At 41.2% G+C, this 21,594-nt stretch overlaps 2 protein-coding genes across 2 annotated transcripts in view; one reads left to right on the forward strand and one right to left on the reverse strand.

Annotated features, from left to right (window-relative positions):
• The window catches only part of aldh1l1 (aldehyde dehydrogenase 1 family, member L1), a 30,074-nt gene extending 9,610 nt beyond the window's left edge, over nucleotides 1-20,464 (reverse strand). The window contains exons 1-8 of the mRNA XM_071912269.2: nucleotides 20,434-20,464; nucleotides 18,997-19,142; nucleotides 17,711-17,945; nucleotides 17,385-17,550; nucleotides 16,913-17,014; nucleotides 16,438-16,527; nucleotides 15,709-15,846; nucleotides 87-212 (exon numbers count right to left, since the gene is read on the reverse strand). Of these exons, the coding sequence (XP_071768370.1) occupies nucleotides 87-212; nucleotides 15,709-15,846; nucleotides 16,438-16,527; nucleotides 16,913-17,014; nucleotides 17,385-17,550; nucleotides 17,711-17,945; nucleotides 18,997-19,123 (984 nt within the window). The 5' untranslated portion in view covers nucleotides 19,124-19,142; nucleotides 20,434-20,464. The remainder of the gene's footprint in view (nucleotides 1-86; nucleotides 213-15,708; nucleotides 15,847-16,437; nucleotides 16,528-16,912; nucleotides 17,015-17,384; nucleotides 17,551-17,710; nucleotides 17,946-18,996; nucleotides 19,143-20,433) is intronic.
• Nucleotides 567-12,023, forward strand: LOC139921898 (uncharacterized). The gene is made up of 2 exons (XM_071912284.2): nucleotides 567-811; nucleotides 11,245-12,023. The coding sequence occupies exons 1-2, from the start codon at nucleotides 613-615 to the stop codon at nucleotides 12,021-12,023; spliced, it is 978 nt and encodes a 325-aa protein (XP_071768385.1). The 5' UTR covers nucleotides 567-612.
• Nucleotides 20,465-21,594: the final 1,130 nt, after the last annotated feature.

The raw sequence follows: 21,594 nt of genomic DNA on the forward strand, positions 1-21,594 counted from the left end.
AGTCAGCGTGGGACAGCTGAGGGACCATCGGAATAAGATTCTGCTATTGCCCTTCCATTCTTGGCGGTCAGGGGAGGAGGACCCACCCTCATCTGTCCAGCGAAAGCCTTCTCCTCCTCCGTCAGCTCCACGGCAGCATTCCCCCCCGAGCGGAAGTACTGTGCTGCGGCAATCATCTTCCCATCCTCAAACTGCAGATTCTTCACCAGCAACTGCAGAGAGAGAGAGAGAGACGGGGGGGGGGGGGGGGGCATCCAGACAGGCTATGTCAGTCCAACATGTCATTTTAGCCTGCAGAAAATATAGTAAAGAAAGCGAGATTTTATTCCAACACGTTTCAGATTTAGGAGTTTGTGTTTTTTCTTTTAAAATCTGCTTGGTCGAAATGAGAACCATCAAGTAATTGAAAGAGGAATTGTGCAGTTTTTGCAACCTACCGGATTATACCCTCGGATATGAAGAGGCTATACAGCGCATTGACCAGTGGAGGGCAGTAATACGCCGTGAAGCGTCTAAACTGCTGTGAAGAAGATAGTAGCACATATCTTGCGACCTCCATGCTTGCGACAGCAGCAAAATAATAAAGAGAGAACAGAGTAAACGGTTTGCACAATGGCTACCGCTACACTACAGACATTTAACGTCTTTCTCACGGAAAGATTAACCGCAGCTGCGGTGGACATATTTGGATTCGTTGAAAAGACACTAGTAGAGTACCAGGACGAGGTCTATCGGACGAAGCAGGAGAACCAGAGGCTGCAGAGGCTGCTGGATTTGGTTTACAAACCAGAGATAAGGCTGCACAGGGCAGGTCTGTCCCATAATTTATACTCTTTACCCTGTTCAGTTAGTATTTTATTCGCCGTTTTGGCCACTAACAAAACCAAATCAAATTGCTATTACAATAACGTGGTGTGTTAAGCCGTTTGTATCAGCTAAAGTTGACGTTAGCAAGTTGTCAAGAGCCTAACGCTAACAATATAAAACTTCCGGTCAATTTTCAAAATAAAACCCGTATTGATGTTGAACGAGTTTCTGAATAACAAAAGTAGCAAAGAGTAATACAGTAATTTAAGTAGGAAACTGTAGTACATTTAAATAAAATTGATATTTTTTCCCAACATGTTCAGCACACCCAAATACCCAATTATCCTCTATAAGTGATACATTTTACGATTTTATTTTTATATTAAAATCGCCTAACCTCTGGTCGCATTCTGGCAACTCTGGCTAGCTTGACTCGGATGCCACCCCTCGCATAGCCTGATAACGTTTTTTTGTATAGAATATTCAACCGTGTGCCACGAAGGGTCGAGAGTCTGCAGGTTTTCATCCAACCAAACACTACAGCAGCTGATTTCACTGATTAATTCCTCCTCTTTGGTTAAAGACATAGATAGACCGTAAAAAAAAAGGTGCTAATTAGTCACAACACGGTTGAATACCCCTGCCCCGGCATAGAGAGGCCATGTCAAACAAAAAATCTGTCAATGTTAATGTGGCCTTGCTTATCGGCGAACATACGTTCCTGGTAGAACATAACTTAAGACCTTTACTGAATCAACAGGGTCTAATGGTAAATTCGGCATACATATTTGACTCACCAAACTACACTTAAGATAAATAAATCTCAACATATAAAATTGGTTCACAATACAACATAGATTTGTTTACATTCATAATTTAACTTGTTCAGACGAGTATGCTGTTTTGACCCCATGACTATGTTGAATATATTTATTTTGAATGTCTTCATTTTTAATGTTTACAAGGCTGCAGTGTTTACATCCGGATCTCAGTGCAGCTGGAGGGGAGGTCCCGCCCCCTTCATTTGATTGACTGCTTAAAGGCCAAATTATACTTCCGCATCAAAGTGCCACTGTCTACAGTGGTGAGGGTTTGTAGTTCTGCACTGGTGATTCTGCGCATAGACCACCAAAATGTAAGACAGTAGTGGTGTGCTTAATAGATGAGTTTCCGAGCAACGTCACATTAGAGCAGTAGCTTTTTATTTTTTTTAAAACTAGCTCATCTCCTCCCTCGCTCCCTTCTCTCCACCTCCCATCCCTGAAAAAAAATTGTTGTAATGGCGGAATCGATGAAGTGAGTGAGTAAACTTTTTCAAGTAGTAAACTTGCTACCTGCCTCTTTACTTGTCATTGTGGGACATGTAACCTTCAGCGGGAGAAAAATCTGGCAAAGCGAGACTGGTAACCGGCGACATTTCTCTATAGGTACGTTTAGCCTTTATAGTGCATAAAGGCTAATGGCTAAAATAAACGTACCTATGGAGAAATGTCCCCTTAGGACAAACAGTGCATTTGTCCTAAGGGGCTTCTGTAGCCCAGCAGTTTTGCTGTGTGTGTTTGCGGATTCTGTCACCCTCTAGTGGTTGGGAAATCGTTTAGTGTAGCTTAATCATGGAAGTAATAATGGTAGTTATTACTAATACGGCAGTAGTTTTCACATTCTCTGAAACCTATGTTCTGGGATAATTGCCACAAATTCAGTGACATCTGGTAGTTTTTACAATTTGGAGATGAGGTGTCCTACAAATGAATATATGCGAACCACCTCAGCTAGTTTCTCTTTGATCCGCTCCATTGTCTTCACTATCGGATGTTAAAGGACCAATATGTAATATATTTACTGTACTAAATCATAAAATGACCATGATATGTCATCAGAGATTAAGGAAACATGCTAAGTTGAAATACTGGCTTCTCCGACAACAATGCTACAGCCAGTATGTTCTCCTTTGAAATTTCCGTTCCGGAGCGGAACGTCTGTTTGTGTTTTGGTCTGTGTGATCCCGCCCACTGCCCATTTCGACACCCCGGGTTGCCAGATATGAAACAAATTGGCACGCAAACAGAGCATTCTGCAGCCATGGAAGTAAGCAAACGAACTGGATCAAGTGAGATGGATTCTACCCGACCTAAAAAGCCTCGTCCTCTTTCGAAAAAGCTCCATGACCAGAGCCGTGGTAAAATACGGGTAAATATTGGAGATGCATTTGAAAGATGGAGACTGTGAACATATCTTATCCAACATTTACTATTCTGATGCTACGAGCTGCAGCTAATGGAAGATGCTACTGCTAACAAACTTGACTAAACACAAATCAAGTAACATAATCGGGAGTGTGGAGTTGTATTAAATGTGGCGATTACGGCCGATCAAGCTGGCAGAAGGCAGGACACATGAACCGGACACAGGACGTCGGAACCAAACGGCAAATGCGGACTAAACGACGCGATTACAACCCACACACACTGGATATGAGGAACACCATGGTCTGCTGACAAATGTAAGTCACTATGATAGTTTCATTCCCTTCTGTACCCCCACTCTCTGTCGGCAGCTGGCTATGTACCGACAAAGTGAAGCTAATTTGCTAGGCTAGTAGCTTAGTAGCTGTACAGGAGCCTGACCGGAGTCTCCGGTCTGCCGTGTCGCAGGGGGCCGGGGAACGGGAACTTCAAGCTGAACGATCCGCGGGGCTCCCGGGAGCTCCGGGTGTCGCGCTCCCCTCTCTCTCCCTCTTAGCTCTTTTAGCCTCGTCTGTTATAGGCTTCTTGTTTTGTTTTGGTGCAGAAGTTCCAGCAGTCAGAGTCCTGTCTTCCATGTTACCACTATCTACCATACTGATTAGCTTCACGCTCTTCAATCTATGAAAATGGAAACTGCGTCTGTTTTCACCTGGCAACCCGCGTGAGCTTCGAGTCTGGGGAGGAGGGGGCGGGGGGAGACAACTCACTCCAATATTTTGAATTTGGACTGCAGTACCCATTTTAAACGCTGGGTGTCATTGTTACATATAGGTCCTTTAACTGGATACAGGTAGGAGGAAATACGAAGTGGGCCTTCAGAAGAATGCTACGTCCATATCGGTACAAAATGCATCCTCTAACTTCACTTTTCTCCATCGTCAAAAAGCTTCTCCAGTATTAATATGGTGCCTCCTTTTATCCTAGCCCCATTGGGACTGGCACTACACTGGGTGGGTGCCAGTCCTGAGTCGTTCCAATAAAAAAAACCTGTGTTGAAAATTTTCTGGCACTTTGACAACGTGCAGGCAAGGTTTCCAGACCGGATTTTGCCAATCTGACAAGATTTCTGGGATCCTTGAAGTAAATCATATTGTTTGAAAGTATTTGCAATATTTGCAGTAAGGTGGGTGCCAGTCCCAACGGGGCTACCAAGTCCTTCCATTAAAAAACCTGTGTTTTTAAATTTTTCCAACACTTTTTCTGACTACTCTTCTTCTAGGCCTCTGCCCTGTGAGCTGTAAAACGTTAGCCCCGTTGGGAGCTCACCTTACAGGGAAGAGGCGTAGAAGAAGAGTGGCAGCCAAAATAACTGCTGGGAGTACAACTAAACAGGTGAAGCAACAAAGCAGCGCTGGAAAGCTTTTACTGTGAAGCAGCTGCATGCACATGATGTAAACAGAAGTGTTGTTAGCCACCGAGGGCTAACTTGTTGCTCGATAAGTTTGTCTAAATCTAAATTTGTGCATTTTTCAACGCATGTTGCGGGAGGATCAGTTTGTAACATTGCAAAGGAGGAATGGACTTCATTACGGCTAAATGTCCCGTTCATTTTTCCGATATGTAATTTGATTGTTAGCCATAACGTTTTAATGGTGTAAGGCAGACTTAGCATGAGCTGTCAGTGTCAAACGACTATATATATTCCTGTAGAAGCCATCAGTCAAGCTCATTTCAGCTTTGTTGTAAGAAAGTTTTGTTCCTGAGTTCCTTGTGAAATACTACGTTATCCATAAGCTTTAGTGAGATCCCACCAATAGGGAGCCAAAGTCGACGTCATCCCCGACCGGCTCTGGTTCACTCATGTCTGTTCCAGTACATTGCATTATTTATGTACATTATTTTCACTACCAAACCAACTCCGCTTGTGCGATTGACATTTCATCAAATTGTGAAATCTCTTGCAGCGGTGAGAGTTTTACTGCCGCTTTAATGGGAATACTGAGGTTTTATGCTGCGGCCCATTCAGTCGGAAGTCTGAAATTCCCAGCTGGTAGGTCGTAATTCCAACCTCTGTGCGTTCCAGTGGTCCAGCTCAGAAAAACCAGGGAAGAAACATGGACGTCCACAAGGTTTTCTTTGCCCATTGTGAAATACTGTTCCCCGTGCAACAGCTAATGTTATGTCAATAACTTTTGGCAACGTTAGCTAGCTAGTTAGCATTAAATGTCAGCAACTGTCAGTGCAACTTCACATTTCAAATGTATTTATTTAACTATTAACTATATGTCATGTGATGCTGAAAATCAAACTTAAATGTATTTTGAGAATTATAAACATAGTAAAAGTTATGGTGAGTAGCGTTTAAAGCGTCTGCCACCTTGTTGACGTGACATCAGATAATGGACCCTTTTGTGTTGTTATTAGTTAGACCTGTGTTTACCTGATATGACACATCAAAATGGCTGCTGTGAAAAGGGTCTATTGCATCTCAGAAACCTCAGGGTTGAGAAATCTTGCTTGAGTTTCGTACTTGAATTCTGACTTGAAGGGAACACAGCGCAAGAACATGTTAAACACTGCAAACCCAGAGTCAGCTTCACTTTCCCATTTTGTCCACTTCACTTTCTACAGCAGGATGGCATTTACAGACTTAAGTCTTCTCTTTTCTGGCTCTCTGAGAGAGTTTGTTCATGTTCGCAAACAAAGACTGAACTGTTCTAGACCATAGGAATAACACGTTTGCTTGAAAAAAGTTTGTTTACAAAATGCAAGTCGCAGTTTAACACTGCGAAAAAATGACAGAGGCTATTAGGCTATTAAGTTATTTAAAGGGTTTATTTGTGGAAATTTCTATGCACATCAGTTCACATTCGGCTCAACGTCAGGTGTGGAGTTCTCAGGTAGAACAACAAATTGTTTTGGAAAGTTTCCACCGACCTACACTATTTCTATTGAATCTGGTTTTACTGTCTTGCTATTTACCATCATTCAAGTAAATGTGTTTGTAATGAAGTATTTATCATCCCAGAGACGCCACCATGTAAGCCAATAGTGCCTTACATTTCACATTGTGCTAACAATGCCTATATGTCACCTCCAGCTGTAAATAGTATGAGGTGTTAGCTAACTCTGCACCTTCTGCATACATTTCTGTAAATTGCCTCCATTTGTAAATCTGATTGTGATAATGTGAATAGCTTATGAAGCATATGTGCACCAATAATGTGAATAGCTAGTGACGCACACTTGCGCATTTGACTTGCTCACTTGCACTATTTGTTGTACTTAATGTTTGGTTGCTGTAATCATTATGCTGTGAATATGTTTTTATTAAATTCAGTACTCACCATTTGTCTTATTGTTATCTACAGTATATGCCATTATCTGCTGCTGTGACGACCAGACTCCCCACATTTCATCAAATCTAGTTCATGTATGATCAGAGAATTGTTATTGTAGCTGGCAACAATAATAACACATTTTCCTATCCATTGTTACAGACTCAGGGCAGACAGCTCTCCCTACATCTTCAAAGGAGATTTCCATTCAGACGCAGCCAAGTAAGCAGGAATGGATTCCCAGTGTGGGCCAGGAGGAGCCGGGGCTCATGCCCATTAAAGAGGAACAGGTTGACCTCTGGACCAGGCCTGTGGAGGAGCGTTCAAGTCCACAGTGTGGCAATGAGAGAGACGACTTAACAGAAGTCATCACAACAGGACGACATGCAGAAAACAAGACACCATCAGAACGGGATGACGACCCAGTCCCATCCTCTGTGGAAGTTCCAAATTGTAAAAAGAGGAAAAACATTTATCGTTGTGCTATTTGCAGTGAGCAATTTCTGGAAAAAGCGGACTTATCATGGCACTTTAAAGCTCATTCAAGGAATAAATCTGTCAGCTGCCATATCTGTGGTAAAACGACAAAGTCCAAGAGTTTTATGGTACGCCACATGAAAGCACACTCCGAGGATAGACCGTATGTTTGTCCTATTTGTGGGAAAAGATATAAACTGAAAGGCCATATTAAAGAACATGTAAGGACTCATACTGGGGAAAGGCCTTACAGCTGCTATATATGTGGGAAACGTTTCAACAGATGTACTACCATGAGTAAACACGCTAGAATAAGACACAAAGAGAATAATCCATACAAATGCCTGCACTGTAGCCAGCGCTTTCCTCTGCTAGTTGTGTTCAAACAGCACATGAAGAGCACCCATGACATCACCATGTCTATATGAATGCTGTTGCTGTAACACTGATGATGCTGACCAGTGATGTTAAAGCTCAGCAATAACACTGAGTCAGCAGCTTGTCTGTCTTTTGATCAGCAGACCTCACTTGTCTAGATACTGTACTTAATCAAAATGTGCTAACTACTAGGGGTGATTGCTTCTTTGTTGGTCCATCTTTCTTTTTTTTTTTTGAACTTCGTTTTTATTTCAGTTTCAGCAACTTATACAATCATATTCACAATTTTGTCTACTGTTTTTTCAGCTGTACCTATATGGTTTATAGATAATTAATAAAAAAAATAATGTAAATGTGTGTAATAGTATGGGTGTGTGTATATGCATGAAGAGATAAGATGAGTTGGGGAGACAAAGATACATGTATGATTCAGAATGTGTAGAAGGATTTAGATCGCTTCACTGTATCAATATAGCCATGGCAGGGCTCCACCTTTTGAATAAATATATCTTTTTGGAGTCTCAAAGAGTATGTTATTTGTTCCATCTGATAAATTTCCCATACTTTCTCAGTCCATATATTGTATGTTGGGGGGTCAGGTTTTAACCACTTAATTGTGACGCATTTAATTGCTGCTGTTAGCAATATTTGTAAAAGATATTTTTTAGCTCTTCCATCAGTGCCTTCCGGTATTACTCCCAGTAGTGCCACCTTTGGATCTTTTGTGAAATTTTGGTGGAATACTTCTTTAAGGGCCTCAAACACCTCTTTCCAAAATGTTCTTAATTTAGGGCATGTCCAAAATACATGGGTATGGTTGCCAATTTGTGTACCACAATTTCTCCAACATTTATTTGAGTGTGTTGGGCCCATTTTAGCCACTATTTCTGGTGTCTGAAAAAATCTTGTAATTACCTTCCATTTGAATTCCCTCCATGTATTTGAATTAGTTACTAAATGTGCTTCAGTGCATATTTCTTCCCGTATGTCCTGAGGTATGTCTGTGTTCATTTCAGTTTCCCATCTCTCTTTTATCTGTAGTGTATTATTCAAATTCATGCCTAAAAATATTTGGTAAAAATGACATAACTTTCTTATCCCCGTTCCCTGTTTGTAATGTTATCAAGAACTCTTCAATTGGAGTGGGCTCCAAGACTATCCCATTCTTTATGTTTTGTTAAAAAGTTCCTTAATTGTAAATATCTGAAAAAGTCTGTGTTAGGAAGCGTAAATTCGTCTCTTAACTGTTCAAATGATTTAAAGCTGCCATCCTTATGGAGTTGGTATAGATTAGTGAGTCCATGTTCTGACCATTTTCTAAACCCTGCATCTATATGGGAGGGTACAAAATCCTTTATAAATCCAATATTGGTTAGTGCTGAAATTACTTTAGGCAATCCAAATGATAGTTTTATTTTCCTCCAAATTTTTAGTGTGACTCTAGTCCATTCACCCATTTGAGTTTCTCTTAAGGGGACGTCTAGGAAAGGCAAGCTCTGTAGGGGCCTCACACATAAGCTTTTTTTCGATGTTGAGCCAGCGTTTATATGAGAAATCTTGAATCCATATTGTTAAAGGTTTTAGCTGTGCAGCCCAAAAATAATATCTTAGATTCGGGAGTTTTAGCCCTCCATGTGGTTTAGATAGCTGCAATGTTTTTAGTCTGATTCTTGGGCGCTTTCTTTGCCATATAAATTTTGAAATGAGCCTGTCCAATTTATCAAATGTAGATTTAGGGATATCAATAGGTAACATCTGAAATGGATAGAGAAGCCTAGGCAGCACATTCATGCGTACACTTTCGATACGGCCTAGCAGAGATAGGGGAAGCGTTGACCATCAGTCCAAATCTTTACTAATATTTTGGATTATGCTTTTGTAATTTGCATCATATACATTTTCTAGCGATGAGGGGATTTGAATACCAAGATATTTAATGCCATCTTTAGGCCATTTAAACCCACTCTGGAGTTTGACCATTTGTGGAATTCTACCACCTATATCCATAGCCATTAGATATAAAAGCACATCATCTGCGTACAATGATAATTTATGTTGTTCTTCATTTATTGTCAGTCCCTTTATGTTATTGTCGTCTCTAATAAGCTGTGCTAGTGGTTCAATACTGATATCGAACAGTAGGGGCGACAGAGGGCAACCCTGTCTGCAGCCACGTTCTAGTGCAAATCGGTCTGATAAAAACCCGTTCACTTTAACAGCAGCTTGTGGATTAGAATACAGTGTTTTTATCCACTTTATGAAATTGGGGCCAAATTGGAATCGTTTCAGTGTTTGAAATAAGTATTGCCAGGATACTCGATCGAATGCCTTCTGGGCGTCGAGGGATAATATCATTGCTTCCTCCACCTTGACTTTTGGATGAGTCATTAAATTTAGTAATCTTCTGACATTGTCCCCGTAGTATCTTCCCGTAATAAACCCGGTCTGATCAGGATGAATAATTTCTGTGATAATTTTATTGACGCGTCTCGCTAGAATGGCTGTTAATATACGTAGGTCTGCATTCAGCAGTGATATGGGCCTATATGATTGCCATTTGGTGGAGTCCTTGCCTTCCTTATATATTACAACTATTGTCGCCTCCCTCTAAGAGGGGGCCATGGTTCCAGATTGTAACGCATGGTGATAAGCTTTTAACAGTAAAGGTGATACTGTCTCTTTAAACGTTTTATAAAATTCATTAATATACCTGTTGTATTTCCCATTCCTCAATTGGTTCATCCAACTCTTTTGCCATAGGCTCAGATAACTCTTTTAATTTGATGTCTTTCAAAAATTGTGCCAATTCTTTATCATCTGTGCAAGTGTCTGTGTTGGTCCATCTTTTTTGATTGCATGGTTATTTACTGCAGTTGCATTTCCAGGCTGGTCACATGGTTCTGCAAAGTGGCATTCATGTTAGTGATATCATTGGAATGGTTAATGGAAGTTAATTTGGAAACAGACTACTTGACAACTGATGCAAAGTCACTAATCTCCATCTGCTATAATCCTGACGTAAAATGCCGAGAAGAAATACAAAGGAGGACTTCATGTACAAAGTAAACATCAAAATGGCTTTTTGAGTATTTTTAGATGAATGTGTAGACTTGCATCTTCAAATAAATCGCATCTCCAGTGCCTTCATTATTGTATGGAATTACTATTTTTTTTAACTACTTTATTGTTGGTGACTGTTCTACTCCTGTGGATTGTGTCTGTAATTTATGTCTGCCTTTATCTTATTGGCTTGTATTTTAATTCCTGTAAAATACTGCTTAGTAACTGTTTTGAGAAGTGTTACACTAATAAAGTTGTATATATATATACACAATTACTTTTGTAGTGCTTTCATTTAGTATTTGTGAGCAATGCGATTGGCAATGAGTGGTGGTAAAAACTTCATTCTGAAAAGAAAAACAAAGTTACCTGCAGTCCATTACAATTTCCTAAAGTTTGCCAACATAGTTCACTATACAGGACTTAAGATATTTCAAACATGTTTTTAGTCTTATTGATTTTGGCTGGCATTTCCAACATATGCTTCTGGTATCTCAATCAAAACACAGCGCAATTATTAAGTATTGCTTTAACACTGCCTAAATGCCAACTTAGTGGCCTAATGTCTCCAGACCTATGAGTGGTTTTGTATACTGTCCACTGGAAGGTGGTCACATGCTACAAACTTTATGGGCTGGTTGCTCGGACATGGATTAAGCCTAGGACTAGACTAAGATTTCATTTGAATTGTGGTCTCCACTGGTCTTAAGTTTTGTCATTATGTGTAGGCTTAATCCATGTCTGAGCAACCAGCCCTCTGTGTCCAGATGTTCTTACATGTTGCATGTCACTAATATTTAATTAAACAATTAAAAAAAAAGAAATCATAAAATTACTGTTGATGGGTGTGGATTTATAGAAACACTGGCATAGCACAGATTTCTACACTCTTAAAGTTAAATTACTGACACTGATAATGACACTGACAATTTTGCTGTGTACTGTAACTGTCACACACTGATGTCAAGTGTAACACATTTCCATTTCCACCCTTGCAGACTCCAAACCGCCACCTGTATCTGCATCAGCGGGCGAGATTCCACCCAAGCCAGAGGACTGGACCCCCAGTGTGGGCCAGGAGGAACCGGGACCCTCGCAGATTAAAATGGAGGAGAAGGAGGAACTCTGGACCAACGGAAACGAGGATCAACCTTCAGCGGAGGATAGTGACGAGGGGGACGCCTTGACCAAAGAACTCATCAAAACAGTACAGCAATTAGAGCAAAGTGCGGCGACCGAAAAAAACAGCGAGCCAGAGCTTTCCCCCGCAAAGGATCCGAACTGCTCCGACGGCAAGACGAGCAGCACCACCTTTTATCGCTGCCACATATGCAATTATATATTCACCAAAAAAACGGTGCTGACGTGGCACCTCAAGACACATGAAAGCAAGACGCACGACAGCAAGGGGAACTTTGACTGTCAAATATGTGGTAAGCATATACCTTGCCAGAGCAATCTGCAGAACCACATGAGAGTCCACACAGGGGAGAGACCCTACAGCTGCAATTTCTGCGGGAAATGTTTCAAACTGAAAGGACACATGACGGAGCATTTAAGGACGCACACGGGGGAGAAGCCTTTCAGCTGCCACATCTGCGACAAATCTTTCAATAGGGGTTCGACCCTGAGGAAACACGTTTTCGTCAAGCACAAAGAGCAGAGGCCGTACAAGTGTGTGGATTGCGACGAGCTATTTACCGAGAGGCTGCTGATGAAAAGGCACATGCGGAAGGTCCACGGCGTCAAGCTGCCCACGGGTGCGATGCCCGTCTAAGAGAACTGGAAAGGAACCTCGTTATTTTGCGATGCAGGTTGCGTAGGATCAGTGGAAGTGGAAGCTGAGGAAAGTTAAGAGATGGCCTCAAAAGGATGCAACTAGAATAAAACTCTTTGATAAGGCGGTGCTGTGAAGAAGCAGACGGTAACGGAAGGACAAATCCACAGAAAGGAGCCGCTGTACTTTTCAAAAAGGTAGAAATCAAATGTGCATTCCATGCAACAAAATGCTTTAGGAGCAGCTGCAGCCTTGAGCATCTTCTAGTACTGCCTTGTGTTTTGAAATTGTGAAACACATACTGAAGCTCAGACATGCCCACCTCTTCAGGTTCCAGAAGTATTTTCTCTGTGTTCATAGCCTCTGGTGATTATTTCACTGTGCAACATTGGGACCACCAGTTCTATTTTAATGTAGTGACCATCATTCTTAGGAGTTCAAACTGTACTGAAACAGGATTTGTCAGTATATATGTATATATGTGAGTTCTATTATATTTTTTTTCTTGTGCCAAAATTCAGTTATTAACCTGTTGTAAACCAGGTATGTGAACTTGAAAATATAAGACTTGAAAAAACAGATTTAGGTGTGCAATTGACGGTGGAAATGCATCACTGTAGTATTCTGTGTTTCATGTATCACTCACTGGCATAGCTCCACGATGCAGGAGTATGTACAGAAAACTAAATGTCAAACCACTAAATGTTCAGGGTAGACTAGCCAGGGGCTGTCGTTTAACTGTAAATACTTAGGGCAAGACACTGTGGAAAATTAGGTCCAACCTTAGTAAGTGCGTCTCCTTAACCTGCATCAACTGAGGAGATTTCCCCTAAGCAACAAGCCCCGGTCAGGAGGAGAGGGAGAAACATCAAGAGCTGTGGGTTGCTTTCCAATTCAGTGACCAAGACCTGCTAACTACCAGTAATTCAGTGGATGATGACAATCAGGAAGATGGTGTAAAAGGTGCACCATCACAACCAGGGCTGGATTAACCAACCACACATGTCCTATTGGGCCCCCCTCCTCTTGATACGCACCTACACACCGTAACTCAAGATACTAGCCTGTTCACAAACAATACAAACCTTGTACCTTTTACAGGTTAAAAGTAATCTGAAACTCAGTTTTACTCAATTTCAAAACTGCCATTCATTCGATCTAGAGCTCGCTCATTCAATTTGAGAGTGATAACATTTGTCCAAACCAAGGCAAACTTTAGTTTTAGGTGGTGGGGCTTCCCTTTGTTTACAATTGGATTGCAGGTTGTGGCTTTAAGAAGGCGAGGTGACAGGTGGTGGGAATGAAGGACCAAAAATTGTGTGTTAAATGTTGAAATTTATTGAAAAGGTTTGACCATGTCTGTACCTAGATCCCCTGCCCCACCAGTATATAATTAGCACTCTGTATCTTACTTGGATGATATTCACTAAATGCACTGCCCATAAACATATAATCAATAGGTGGCAGTTTAATAAGGTTAAGAAGTAAAGAAATCGTGTTTAGATTAGGGCCCCAATGTCAATAGAGGCTGTGACTTGCGCCCCATAATCATTCTAAACTGTGGCCTACGGTTAGGTCTTAGGCAGGTAAGTGTGTGTCAGGGTCCCACCTGGCTGCACATTTCAATTGAAATTAGTGAAATGTTGCAAAATGCATTGAACACGGGCGTGGGACTCAGAATATTGTGGGGGCCCTGGGGCATGTGCCCTGCATGCCCGGTCGGTAATACAGGCATGTTCACAACAGAATGCCTTATAGATGTCTTCACCTGCCACTCTGAATTGGTCAAATATGGAGGATCCTCTCACTAAAATATATCCAAGTCATATATATCCTGTCAGCCAAGCTTTACTTTTACACAATATCCTTTAAAGATACCATCATTTATTTAAATTTTGTGCCATCAATCATTTACTAAGAGTTGGTGTGACTTTTTGTCAACTGATGGATATGTCACTTTGCAACAAAATAAGTACTTTTTGGTCTAATGGGTTTGCAAAACAATCATCTGACACACTGTCAAACTAGGTTACTGCCAGACTTGGTTGCAGCTCTGGTGATACAGTTTCTCATGACAAATTATCTAATCGTATGCACATCAGCAGAAGGATAATATCTATTGCACACTTAAAGTTCTATCATTGGTCGTCGTCGGAATTCTTTAAAGCATAATCTGTTAAATGCATCCCTGTTTTATTGGCTGAAAATAATGTTCATATTTGATTTCACTGTACTGTAACTCAACAGGACATCTTGTCTTTCACATCACGGAAGGAGAAACATCGAAGGTTGAACTCTTACGATCTCAAGTTTTCAAAGCATGTACATGGAGAAAAGCACTTGAGCAAGATCTGATTCAAGCCAGAAAATCCAAAAGCATGTGCAAATGGTACACAGTAAAATGCACTCTCATTTTGCAACCAAAAGTAATAAAGTATGGTTTTATAACATGTATCACATTTGAAGTATTCTAAATGCTATTGATATCAAAAAATGACTCAGCCCTACGTATGCATCTGATAATCTCATTTTATCAAATCCATACAGTGAGCCCCTATTCTTTTCCTTGAGTTTATGCAATTTCTCTCTGTGTCTGAGCCCATAATACAGTATGTTACATAACACACATAGGATTAGTACTCACTAGTCTGTGCTAACAATGACTATTTAATTATTTTACTGTAGGTTGAATAGTTATGGGTATATTCCAAAGTGAACAGGGTCTTGCATATCATTGATGAAACTGCCAGCAGCATACATACACATAATGCAGTTGTTTATATTCCATTTTATTTGTTTTATTGTTATTATTAGTCTATTATTTTTACTATAATAATTGTTTGTACTGTTTTTTACTGCCCATTTTATGTTCCATGCATACTTACATTGTAGTTGTGTTTTTGCCCTGCTGAGTCCGATTACTTTTCCTTTTTTTTGTTTTTTACCATTTTTTTTTTTAACTATTGACATTACATTGTTTTACTATTTTCCCCACAAGGACAAATAAAGTTTCTCAATCTCTTACTGCCTCAGTTAACTAATGTAATGGTTCATGATTGAGCAGTAGACCGTAATTCACTAGCTGGTGTGCTGCCATCACAGACCAAACCAGCTGAGTCAGGACTGACTCTCCTGTTAATCCATTACTTTTGACTGGCAGAGGTAACTACAGGCTTCACACTAGTATCACATTACTTCTGATTGGTGGAGCTGAATAGGGGAACTTTGGACTTGCATACACAAAATGCCACCCATGTGGCAGGGACAAGCTACAGTTGAATGGCTGTGAGAAAAAGACTGCACTCTAGGAACGAACAATAAAGGCTACATCTATTTCTTATGTATATCAGTGAGTGGAACAAATGCAGCAGAAGAGAGATGTGATTTATGCTTGCGGTAAGGCTGGGGGGACAGTTGTTTTCAACCATGTGGTATCGAGACCCAACAGTATGCAGGTTTTCATTCCAACCGAAGGCTACAGCAGCTTCACTGATTCCTCCTGTCTGGCTGAAGATGTGCTAATCAGAGAAATGAGCTGCTATCTTGATAAAGATTCATCTTCGCTGGCCGTCGCTCCTGAGCAAGCCTCCGATCAGGATTTCCCCACGATTGTTGGGACGGCAAAATCTGGTGGAAATCCTGGCCTGATCATCCTCTAGTGTGTCCTCACCCTAAGTTGACTTACCGCCTTGCTGTCGTTGCCAAAAAGCACCAGGCCCGCCTTGGCGACAATGCCGGGACGGCTGGCTCCGGGGATCTCCAAGGGCTGACCGTTAGCTGCGGTGCCGTTGTCGATCAGAGTGGAGCCATAGAAAGTCACTCTCTACAGGAAAACAACCACATCAAAGAGAAAAACAAGAGAACATTCAATATCATTCACATATGCTACTGCTCTTGGAAAATTCAGTCAACTTTTGTCTTTATGGACAAGACTAATAGAAACAAGATGACATCAGATGACACTTTCTGGAGATGCTCCATTGACATTTAACAGGAGATTTTTTTGTGGGCACAGTAACAGTAACCAAGATGTACATTTTCTGTGTCAGAAGTGTTTGCTCTAAAAGCAAATGAAGCTCCATTAGGTGTAAAAGCTCAAATAACAGTCAGTCCATATAGCGTCATTGGAGCAGCTCCAGAAAGTACCACTTGAAGATTTTGCAAGATAATACCTTCCGTACTTTAGATTCCAGTGATGAAACAGACATGCTCACAAATATTTACTGGACTCTCCACCTGTACATCGTAATAGTAGCAAATATAAATTCTGTTTTCAGGTGTGTTTTCTCTTCAAAGCAAGTATTACTGACATTACAGTCTCTAGTGGAAACTATCTACTAACCGGCCATTTGAAACAAACAAACCTAGAAGAATCATTTGCTGCAGACAGCCAGTGGGCAGAGTATCTGCTTACCTGTCCATCAACCTCTGCCCAGGCACCAGGCACTTTGTCGTTTCCCCTGATCCAGTTGTGGAGGGCTTCAGCCGACTGGTTCCAGTCAATCTACCAACAGACAGAGCCATGGGAATTTATTATCAGTCGCTTCAGCTGTAACATGCATACAAAAAATCTTGTTCCTCCGTAATCACCATGATATATTAAACATAGTCAGTTATGCTAATGAGGTCATAATGACGCCAATTAATGCGTTCATTAGCAAATATTTCGATGTCAACATACTTGTCTTCACATAACACATGGGCGGTATTAATAGGAACTCGGTATCTTAAAGTATTATGGAGTTATAGTAGTTTCAAGAAAATCAGTTTTAGCTCATTAATATGCAAATTTATGCAGCAAAGTGCTCTCTAGGGGGAACCTGTGGTGTAAGTATGACGTTTTTAGTCTTCAGAGGGGAGTTCTCTGTCTGGGTGGACTCCTGCGTTACCTTAGAGTTATCTTTCTTCTGGATGCACTCATACGTAGCTCCTTCCTTTGGCTGTGTGATCCTTGGGGCCTTCCCTTCTGCAATCAGCCTCACCGCTTCTACCTGGAACCAGAGAGATGGTATTTAAATAGCCCATATGGGGGAAGTGCAACACAGTATCAGCAACACCATGGATTTCCCTTTGTGCTATCTTTATGGACTTTGCTATCACAGTGTTTGTTATGTTGGGAAACTCAGGAGGGGACTTGAGTTGAGGCAATTGAAGGTCCGGCGACATAAGGATCCATAGCATGTTGCACTGATTGTTTTTCACTAGGGTTTTGCAGTTTGTGCCGCATACATATATACAGTATCAACAAGCAAATACGGTGAATTCATGTCAAATATTCTCTAAATGCCCTTCTAGTTCAGCTTGTTGCTACAGAGAGAGATTTCTTCTATCCGCATCGCCTTGCCCCATCACCAGACTTACGGTGCCTTTGACTCCCTCTGGGAAGAGAAACCTCTTGTAGATGGTGTTGACCGTGTCGTTGGGTTCCACATCACACTCCCTCTGCAGCAGGATTGGTCCGGTGTCCAGTCCGTCATCAGCCCAGAACACTGTGAACCCGCCCTTTTTGTCACCGTGGATCAAAGTCCTGTGTGGTCAGAGCCAATAGGTAAGAGACTGGGCTGATATGATCATGGATACATACCTACCAACAGGCATGGGTGCATGTTTTGCTTCAATCCTTGAACCTAACAGACTGTTCATCATGCTTTCCCCGGCCTGGTGAACCGTCGCCTGTACAAGCTTACCAGTTAATAGCCGAGGCGCCCCTGTGGCGAGGCAGCAGGGAGGGGTGGTAGATGACGGAGCCGTGCTTGGGGTGGTCAATGACCTCCATGGGGATGAACTGGGAGCAGAAGGGCATGACGTTGAGCTCGGCGCCCGTGGCTTTGTACTGGGCCACCACCTCCGGGATGGCCTGGCCCTTCACACGCCAGCGGGGGAACTTGAAGACGGCCACGCCATCCTTCTCCGCCTCTGTGGCTGTGAAAGACAAAGACCAAACATTCAAAATTGTGTGTCGGACAACAATTGGTTTTGATCACCTGGCTACACAATTATCTTTGCCTTATCCTGGTGCGGTTTCCTTAGTAACGGTGAGTTACATTTAGTTTATGATATTGGCTGATTTTGCTGACAGTCCTGATTATGGACAGATAGGAAGCTAGAAGCTAACAAGTGTATCCCTGCCTTAAGTTAAATAAAAAGTCCCAAAATTTAGTTACTTCATGATTGTCTCCATTCTAAAGTTCTAAAACTTGGATGGAAGGTAGCAGGAGGAAGGATACACAGTTTCAACCAGTGTTAGCAGCTACATTCGCTTCAGTTATAAACCTGCAATATGCAACCTTTTCCACATTAAAATAACAATAAACAAACATTCATTTTTCATTTCACGCGCGACTTTAAAGTTGAATTGAATTCTTGTCTCAAGATGAAAAGTTGCATATTGTTATAAGTGACATCCAACTACATTTACTTTCAGTTCCTTGTCATTCTGCAATGATTGATACGGATTGCACAGAATTACAGTACAGTAAATCCCAAGTTACAAATTTTATTGCTGTACATTGTCGTGATATCAAAAGGATAGGACACAAGTGATAACAGCACTGCAGCTCGGACACAATCAAACATCCATGACGATGCTACTTTGATAAGAGAAATCTATTGATTTTTTGTGGATTTAGGGGACAGGGGCGATAAGACAGGTGGTGCGACAGGTGGTGTGAAGAGTCCAAATTCCTTTTGGCATTATGAAGAGTATTCTTTTGGCAGTTTACCCCAAAATATGGCCTGTTTTGTCTGTGCACTATAGACCCACCCTGTATTTCCAGTAATAATCCACTCACTGGAGACTGTAACCCTGTTCACTGTAAATCCTCAACTGGAAAGTCATTCTTATTCAAAGCCTTTGATTCTGGACCGTGGGAACTGCACGCTCCCACGTACTTATCATACTTCATCGTAACACCTTGGGAGGAATTCATTAAACATTTTCCCCACACAATGTCTCGGTCGTTGCTGTTCTCACCCAGTGGGTCTGCCTTGCCATCCTTGTCAGGTATGGTGAAGACTCCTACGATGGTGTGGCCCTCCTTCCTCAGCTCCTTGTAAACCTCCTGGCCAAACAGACTCTGACCGATCACTGCGATCTTCATGTTTAGACCTCACAATGTTCTGGAGGAGCAGCAACACACACCAGGACACTCAGAAAACATATGTAAGAAATAAAGTATGTGATTGTTCATGGATTACATCCCATATGGGGAAAACAATACATCAGAGTCTATGAACTGCATTTCACATATAGACCGATTTCAGTGTACGTTCAGAGATATTCAAAGAAGAGAGGCTTCTACTGGGTTTCTGTATGTGGAGACGTTTGTTGAAGGTGCTCTTTGGTTTGGGGTTGTTGTTTAGGAAAAATGAAAAGAAAGGCGCTCTTTAATGCATGGCTAGTTAAAAAGAACATATTGAAAATGACTCCGCTGTGTTTCAGCCATGCTGCGGCCTTCATCCCAAACTGCATGAAGAACAAGGATGTTCATATTTAGTGATACAGTGTGTTTCACAGTGTACAATAATTAGGCAGAAAATGCATTTGTACCTGATGGCAATCATTCATAATATATTTCCACAAAATATATTTTGGATATAGGCCTACTTCCAGATACATTGTCAACAGCACACAGGAATAATGTATTTCTGGTGTCCAAAATATATTTTTAATGGATGTACAAATACATTTTTTGGCCTTGAAACATACTATACAAAAACTCTACTATACAAACTATTCTGAAGTATGTGTGAAATGTATTGCTAGTATGTAATAATTTAGCTTATTTGTCACGTTTTGGGTTGCCAGTGTTTTATTGTAATATCCTCATAACTTCATATGGATACACTGAGCAAAAAGAAACCTAATATGACCATCACCAACAACCACTGTACAGTCCACTCTATGATGAAAGCAACTGAAAAGTGCTCAGTAACGATGACTGTCACTGCCCGTTTATTGACCCTGCGGAGGCAGGGGCGGGGCCTGCTGTCCTGCCACCCCGCGGCAGCCAATCACAACCCTCAGCTCGCCTCAAGCCTCCGAGGTTGACCAATCACATCCGCGGAGCATTTGAAGGCATTTTGACAGCCCGTTGAAGGGGCTACGTGCAGAAAGCCAGTTCAGTTCATGCAAATCTTATCGTTACAAAGTTTTATCAAACCCTTCCTCACCATGCACACAGTAACAAATCACACCTTCAACTAAATTACGCGAGTAAGACGAAGTTCTGCTGTATCTGTAATCTCTCAGAAAATCAATTACAGCTAAAACAAACAATCTGACAACAAAGTTACAGTGCGGGGAAACCAATTCAACTCAGATTATAAACAGACTGCACTAAGAAGATCATTATGCATTGGGCAAAGAATCACAATATGGAAAGAAATACATAAAAACACTCCACTTTACCCCTGTCAGTGCAGACCCAGGTCCTCCCTACTTGCTGGAAAAGAGCGATCGGGTGGTTACCGTTGCTCTTTATTTCCAGCCCGCGCATGCAGGCAGCCTAATTACATAACGCGGAAAAGGAGTGATTGGATAGGACGGCGCATAAGGTTCAAGGGGAGGGCCATTGACACATAAAGGCTCACCTATGATATTCTCTAATGAAAAAAGTACTAAATATTTTCTATAGTATTCCTATAGGGACTTATAGTGTGTTTGTGGTGCTCAGTAGTGACGTCACTTTATGGTATTTTTGAACAGTATCCCTATAATATGTATCCCTATAATATTTATACACTAGAAGAATATTGTAGTGACCTTAGCCTACTTTGGGGTAGTTTTGAACTGCTATGATAACACAAAAATATGTCTATACAATATTCCTATAGGGACGTATATTTTTGCTGTGATATTTGCAAGCCTATAATATCCTGGCTTTATGTTTAAGTTTCTCAACAACAGTCTCCACAGTCTTATCTAGCTTATGAAACAGTGAAGTAGAGATAAGCGAGCAATAGACAGGTAGTTAAGTTGGAGTTGACTTCCAGTCACTGGAAGTCAACAACCTCAGTCACAACCTCACTGTCCGTAAAAGCAAAAAAAGCAGGTACATTGTTATCCACTTGTCTCCAGCCACACCAGTCATTGCATAACATGCTTTTACCCAGTTAAATAAGTTATATGAGCTATCAGTACTGTCCCAGAATGGGGAAAATTCAAATTTGTCTAAAGGATTTAAGAGACTAATCCAAATCTGTTACATTGCTTCTCCCACATTACTGTCCCCCTGCAAACACATGCCATCATGCAAACTGACCTTTAGGCCCAAGGGTTTATCTTTGTTATCAGAGAAAACACTTCCTCAGGGTAATTCATATAAAAAAAATTTAAACTAAAACTAAAAAATGACCAATAAACTGGAGAAGTCTTTCCTGACAATAAACCTGGCAACCAATGGTTTACCAAGATGTTTGACAGTTGACCCTAACACCCATTTATCCCTCTATTTCAGCATGGGACGAGAACAGTGAAAAGTATTTGGCTAGTGAGGCGTTGGTTGATATTTTGGCTTCATACTCGTATTATTATGGACGATACACTGACCAGGTTAAAGTACATGTATCT

The sequence above is a fragment of the Centroberyx gerrardi genome, chromosome 5, assembly GCF_048128805.1.
Source record: "Centroberyx gerrardi isolate f3 chromosome 5, fCenGer3.hap1.cur.20231027, whole genome shotgun sequence".
Taxonomy (NCBI): Eukaryota; Metazoa; Chordata; class Actinopteri; order Beryciformes; family Berycidae; genus Centroberyx; species Centroberyx gerrardi.

What these genes read in the sequence shown, in the direction of transcription:
- LOC139921898 (XM_071912284.2), top strand. Translation starts at nt 613, where the DNA reads ATGGCTACCGCTACACTACAGACATTTAACGTCTTTCTCACGGAAAGA. An exon ending in GATAAGGCTGCACAGGGCAG is followed by an intron (nt 812 to 11,244) that starts GTCTGTCCCATA and finishes CCACCCTTGCAG; the next exon opens with ACTCCAAACCGCCACCTGTA.